This window comes from Rhinolophus hipposideros (genome assembly GCF_964194185.1).
Source record: "Rhinolophus hipposideros genome assembly, chromosome: X".
Lineage (NCBI taxonomy): Eukaryota > Metazoa > Chordata > Mammalia > Chiroptera > Rhinolophidae > Rhinolophus > Rhinolophus hipposideros.
Window position 1 is genome coordinate 108,356,204 of NC_138046.1, and position 6,000 is coordinate 108,362,203.

General features: G+C 54.4%; 1 protein-coding gene across 1 annotated transcript; it reads right to left on the bottom strand.

The window, feature by feature from the left end:
• Nucleotides 1–479: 479 nt before the first annotated feature.
• LOC308495160 (melanoma-associated antigen B5-like) lies at nucleotides 480–4,196 on the bottom strand (the record flags this gene model as incomplete). The annotated part of the gene is made up of 2 exons (XM_081043082.1): nucleotides 480–1,552; nucleotides 4,082–4,196. The coding sequence occupies 2 exons, from the start codon at nucleotides 4,194–4,196 to the stop codon at nucleotides 480–482; spliced, it is 1,188 nt and encodes a 395-aa protein (XP_080899208.1).
• Between the last annotated feature and the right edge of the window lie 1,804 nt (nucleotides 4,197–6,000).

Here is a 6,000-nt window from a genome sequence, read left to right on the forward strand (position 1 = left end):
ATGCTTGAGTGCTTTCACCTGGAAGCCCTCCCGTCTCACTCGTCCTTTTTACTCTCCTGTAAGTCATAGAGGGGATCTCAACATCTTCCTCACATGACTGAAGCTCCCAGCTTCCAAAGTTCTGTGGGCAGAGGCTGGGTCTTTATGTCTGCAAGCCTAGTACTAGCACAGAGGCTTCCAAAGCGCAGACGCTCAATTATGTTTTGGGAAGAGAAGAGAGAGTGAGTGAGAGGTCTGGTCTAACTTGTTAAGATCTACCATCTCCTACACTCTTTAATACGCTAAGCATATCAAGATGTAAATCAATTTTACAAAACAAAAGACTGAGTCAGCAAAATGAAAGTTTTATGACGTTTTATTATTTTTTCTATTCCATTCTCCGAAAAATTTTACCGTGGGATTCTTTCACATTTCCTCTGATGTCCCTCTTGTGATGTAGTTTTTTATTTTTATTTTTATCTTCATGGTAAAAAAAATCCTCAGGCATCACTAGGGGCGAGAGCAGCCAGGGCCGTGATGTCATGTCCGGCTGTGGCACCAGTGGCAGCCCTGACTGACTCTGTAGCGCTTGCTCTCTCTTCGTCTAACAGAGCCTCTTCATACCAGGGTGAGAAGGCACTAGGGCCTGTGTCAACACCCTTTGCCAAGAATTCCAGGACTTGCATCTTGCTTGTTTCAGCGCGAGCTCTGGGGCCCCACAGAAACTCGTACAGCGCAGGATCGCTGTCAGGTACCTGGCGGTACTCCAGATACTCTAGCTGCACCAGGTCCGTGTAAATGAGCTTCCTGGGCTCCCCGTAGATGCGGTGCTCCCTCCCAGCGTATACTTGCAGTATATTCAGGAATTTCCAGATGTCTTCCTCTGTGGCACAGTTGCCCTTCATGAAGATTACGCCCAGGATTCCCATGAGGAGACCGGTCTTTGGTAACCCGTTGCCAGCATACACCCTCCCATTATTGGGGAGGTTCAGTTTGCTGACCAGGTCATATGCCTGGTTGCTTGAGTCGACTTCCTTCAAGTCGACCGCAAAGACGGCCTCAATATGATCAGAGGCTGTTTTGATGATGTCAGCAAATTGGTCTTGGTTAATTTCGCCCACAATCTTCAGCATGTCTTCCTTCAGAATGGGCTCTTGCATTTCATACTTGCACAGGAGAAATTGCTCCAGCAAATACAACTTCGTGGTTAGAAGATCACTGCACGAGGTCTCGGGAGATGGGACCTCCAAAGAACACGAATGGTCCTTATCTTGACTTTCATCACCTTTGTCAGATGTTGTGTCAAAAGCACCTGAAGAGGTAAAGGTGGTAGACGAGGGTCTCCAAGACCCCTGGGAAGTGCTACTTGTCTCAGTAGCTGATGGCCTTTGAGGATCACCTTCCAAAACAGAAGAGTAGGAGGGGTACTCGTTTCCCACTACTGCAGCTTTCTGATCTGTCTTGTGACTCTTGGAGTCAGCACGGGTTCGGTAGTGTTTGTTACGGGCACGGCCCTTACGCTTCTGTCGCCGTGGAGGCATGATGACACAGCGGGCACCGGTGATGCCAGCACCTGGACGGGGGAGAACGAGATGGTGTGGCACCTTTGCGGGGAGATTCCACCTTGGCCTTAACCAAGGGCACCTCTTTAAGTGTCTGAGGGCCGTCATTGCTCTGGGAACCCTCTTTAAGGATGTGAGGGCTCCTCTCTGATCAGCCTGTCTGCTGAAAACCCTGTAGAGAAGCTTAGAGCGTATTTAGGTCAGAGCCACACAGCCCTTTCTAGGTGTTACTGGGGCGACAGCAGGGCCTGTCAAGGGGATCCCCTTTGTCCTGGGTTTGGGAAGTGCTCTCAGTTCACATTCAGGATGATTATGTTAATGATTGGCAAGAAGCCCTACCCCACTCCCCACTGTGGTTCTTAAGCTGCCACCTAAATCCTCCATGCCACAAGAATGAAGACATGGTGCTTCTGGTAGAGAGTGCACCCAAAACTGACATCTCTCTGGGGCCCTCTCTGTCCTACGCTTTTTGGAGTCGTCAGTTCTCGTGGGGAATGCTCACGTGGTTCCAGGTAGGGACTGAGAGACGTCCGTCCTGCTGACTGTTGGCTTTACCGTCACCACACGTTCAGGGTGATGGGTGGTCCCTCAGGCTTCACTCAGTTTCCTGCCTTGGCACAGCCAGAGCCAGGGTCTCCTCTCTCGGCTTCAGGCCTATCTCATAGTAATGTCAGCACCTACCCGAGGGCCGGCAGGAAGAATAGAGTTTCGCCTCCTCTGGCTGCATTGGCCTGGCTTCGCTCAAATGAAAGATGCACGAACAAGTTGAGGTCCCCTCGTGAATGCTCCCACCGGGTCTCCCGCAAATCCTGTTGGAATGCCTGGGTGTATCTAAGATTCTTCCCTCTGATGAACTGTGACTGCACCACTCAGACAAAGGCCTTCACTCACTGTGATTCCCGGAGGAAGAATTAAGGGGCAGTTCTCCCTGACAAAGGCCTGGGCCTCCTTGAGTGACAGTAGTCAGGCATACTGAGGTCCTCGCTCTGAGTTTGGGGTGAGTGGTCCGCGCAGTGATCATGCTCCGTACCCTGATTCTCCACTGACCAGGAAATCCTCCCTGTGCTGACCTTTTGCCAGCACCTCAGCCCCCGGCCCCCACCCCGATGACGTAGTGACAGAAAGTGAGAAAGCACCTGGGGCTTTGCACCCGCCGGGACCCTCCCATGCAAAGTCGAGTGGTGATCCGCACGCCCCAGTTCCTGAGTCTGGGGTCCCTTCACTCCTCACTTCGGGCCTGACCTTCAGTCTCTGGGGCCTGCGATTTCTGCCTCAGCTGAGCTGAGCCAGAGAGCAGTAGTCCGGACCGAGGTCTTTATTCCCTGAGACCACCCGGGGTACGCAAAGGACTTTGGGACTAACTGAGGACTTTGGGCCTAGCAGTCATTTTGAGGCCTCCCGGGAATGGGGGTGGGGGTAGTTTAGGGTAATGTGTGGCTGCCTGTTTTCAGGGGGGAAGATTGTTGGAGATGTTGGGGCCCCCGCCCCCTTCACTCCGCCCCCCCGCCCGCAGTCCTCTGTCTGTGTCTTCCCTTGACTCCTTGTGGGGGTTGGTCCACCACTCATGTGCTGACCTGAGGTCAACCGCCATATTAAAGACCGCTTCTCCTTGAGACGCTGATTGGAGTCATTTTCGGCATGGAAATACCACCGTGGTTACAAGGAGGCTACAGTTGCAGTTTTCCCCAAGGGCACTGCTCGAAATTCCCACAGGGCTCCCGCTCTAATCGGCCTGTCCCCTTTAGGCTGCATCTGTGTGCTCTGACTGTAGCATACTGACGGGACAGGGGCTGTGAGTCTTTTCGTATGAGAAGTCTCTGATTTCATGTTCAAGGGCATCATTCAATTGGTGCAGTTCTAGGAACCCATGAGAAGAAAGTGAAGGGGATCCTCAGGGTGTCAGCCCTGTCCAGGTCTCCAGTGGGGAGTTTTCTGTCCCGGTCACTTTGGGGTACTCAGTCCTCAATAAGGGCCCTTACTTTGGCTCCACATAGGGCCTGGTACACCCACCCCTTTAGTCGAATGGTGGCTCCACTTTCAAACTAAGGATTTCACCTCCCATAGACCTGATGTAAATAAGTGTTGGGGGAGCTTCAGCGGGACAGCCCCGTCCTGGGTCTTCAAGGGCTGAAACCAGGGATGTCGCCTGATTCTTTGTCATCCCTACGATTTAGTGGTGATGGTCCCTCAGTGGTTGCTTCTACCCCCATTATGGCCTCAAATTCCTCCCCAGCCCTTAGGCCTACCCCTCCTGCTAAGGCCAGCACCACCCTGAGACCCCTAGGAGGAAGTGAGGACCTCCGCCTCTGACCATACCTGTGTCAGTCTCCTGCGGCCAGGTAAGGAAGAGAATTCTGTCGTGTTTCTACTGCTGTGAGGTGTGTGGTTCCCTTCGTCCTCACAGTATTCACGTTGGCCTCTGGAAAGCCTAGAGATCCTCCCCTGTGGTCCTTAGGCCACACCCCTTAGAGTAAGTCACCCCTTTGTGACAGCACGGGAGGAAGTGAGTATGTCACTTCCTGTCAACAGTGCCCAGGTACCCAGGGCAGCCAGCAGGGGCAGGGTTCTCTGTGGTCCTCTCAGTTCTGAGTGTGCAGTGTTCCCTACATCCTGACTCAGGGTCCTCACCTCGACTCCTGACAGGGCCGGGGACATCTTCCTTGGCTTACCTGAGGACCCTCCCCTCAGACCAAGGCCCTCCATTCTGCCACCCTTCTCTCCGAGTCAGTCTGACAGCCCTGACCAAGGCACCCCAGGGTTGATGGCTGGGGCAGTCTCTGGGCCACCTCACTGCCCTGGGGTGTGCAATACCCTGTGGTCTCTCCGGGCTCTGCACTTGAATCCTGGCAGGGCCTGGAATGCGTCCCTGTAGTGTCCTGGGTCTCAGAGCCGCAGACCAAGTGCTCACTTCCTGGGGTGCCAGGGAGGGAAGGTCAGGGAGTGCTGCATGAGGATGTCCTCCCTGCGCCCTTCCTGGGCTGACAGCAGGATTCAGACTCCTTGGGGCCTCTTGTTCAGCGTAGGAGTGAGCCCCAATGCTCACTCGGGATCCTTACATGACTCCTGATGGGAACCGGGACTGCTCCTTCTTTCAGCTTAAGGTCACCTACATAGAGCCAAGCTCGCATGTCCCTGAGAACCCTGAAAGAACCCTGAAAGACTCCTAACTGTGGGCGTGAATGTTTCTCCCTCTGCTGAACTGGGACCACCCCACTCACACTGAGACCCTTACTCCTCAGTGGCCTCTCAGTGGGATCTGATGGCGTCTCTTCCCGATATCTCTTCCTGGGACCTCCCAGGGCTGATAGTCGGAGGATTCTGTGGGGCCCCCACTGCTATGAGGTGGTTGGTCCGTAGTCTGGAAGGTTCCACATCTGGCTATCAGTTCACTGGCAATAGTGAGACTGCTCTATGGGACCTCACTGTTCTGAGGTTGGCGGCCCCCTTAGTTCTCACAGGGTCGGAATCTGAATTTCCCCCTCTGCCCACTAGAGAACCCCAGATTCAGGCCAATACCTTCACTTCATTGAGTGTCTGGGGCTGGAGGTGAGGTGGTGACATATCCGACTAGCCCTGCCCAGGGTTCGCAGGGCTGGAAGATGGTGAGACTTGGTGGCTCCCCTCTGCTCTGGGCCAGTGCCCTCCTGAGGCCTCCCTCAGTATGCTCCGTATCTTGACTTGTAGCTCTTCCCTCATACGAGGGCTGACAATAACCTGACCCCTGAGAAGAAGGGAAGTTTGCCTCATCTGGTCTCCCAAGGCTGACAGCAGTGGAAGGAATCTGTGCTGCCCCCAGTTAACAGGTATCTGGTCCCCTCAGTCTTCAAGGCTCTCACCTTGACTCCCGACCACCGGTAATTCCTCCCTCTGCTGCGTTGAGATACTCCTTGATGAGGTCCCTCCCCTCTAGGAGACGCCCTGGAGGGAGGTGTGACTGGTCACCTCACGGAGCCCAGGTCTCCAAGTCCAACAATGGGACAGGGCTCTAGATTGCCCCCTCATTTCTGGGAAGGGTACGCTCTTTGTCACTTAGTGTCACTACCTTGACACTGTTAGCCCCTTGGCTGAATGGGGCTCCCCCATGGGTCCCAGAGTTGCAGTTCCCGCAGATCATCTCCTCCCTCAGAAACTGAGGGGTAACCTCAGTGTGAAAGCTCTACCTGGACGTCCAGGGCCGACTGCGGAAGCAGAACTTTGTGCCTTCCCCTCTCTTCTGGGGTGGATGGCTGCCTCATCCCTAATGCAGGATTTTTACCTGGATGGCTGCCTTGCGCTGGGCTGCCCCTCTCTGCTGGACAGCCAAGCTGAAAAGCAAAGCCCCATCTCCTGGAATCCCTCCAAGGAGAAGTCAGGTTGTCCCCCATCATGCCAGGCCTTCCCTGGGCCTGCCAGGGCAAACCTCGAGGGAGGGGCTGGGTGCAGGCCCCTCTGTTGTGTTAATCAGGGTCTTCACCTTGAG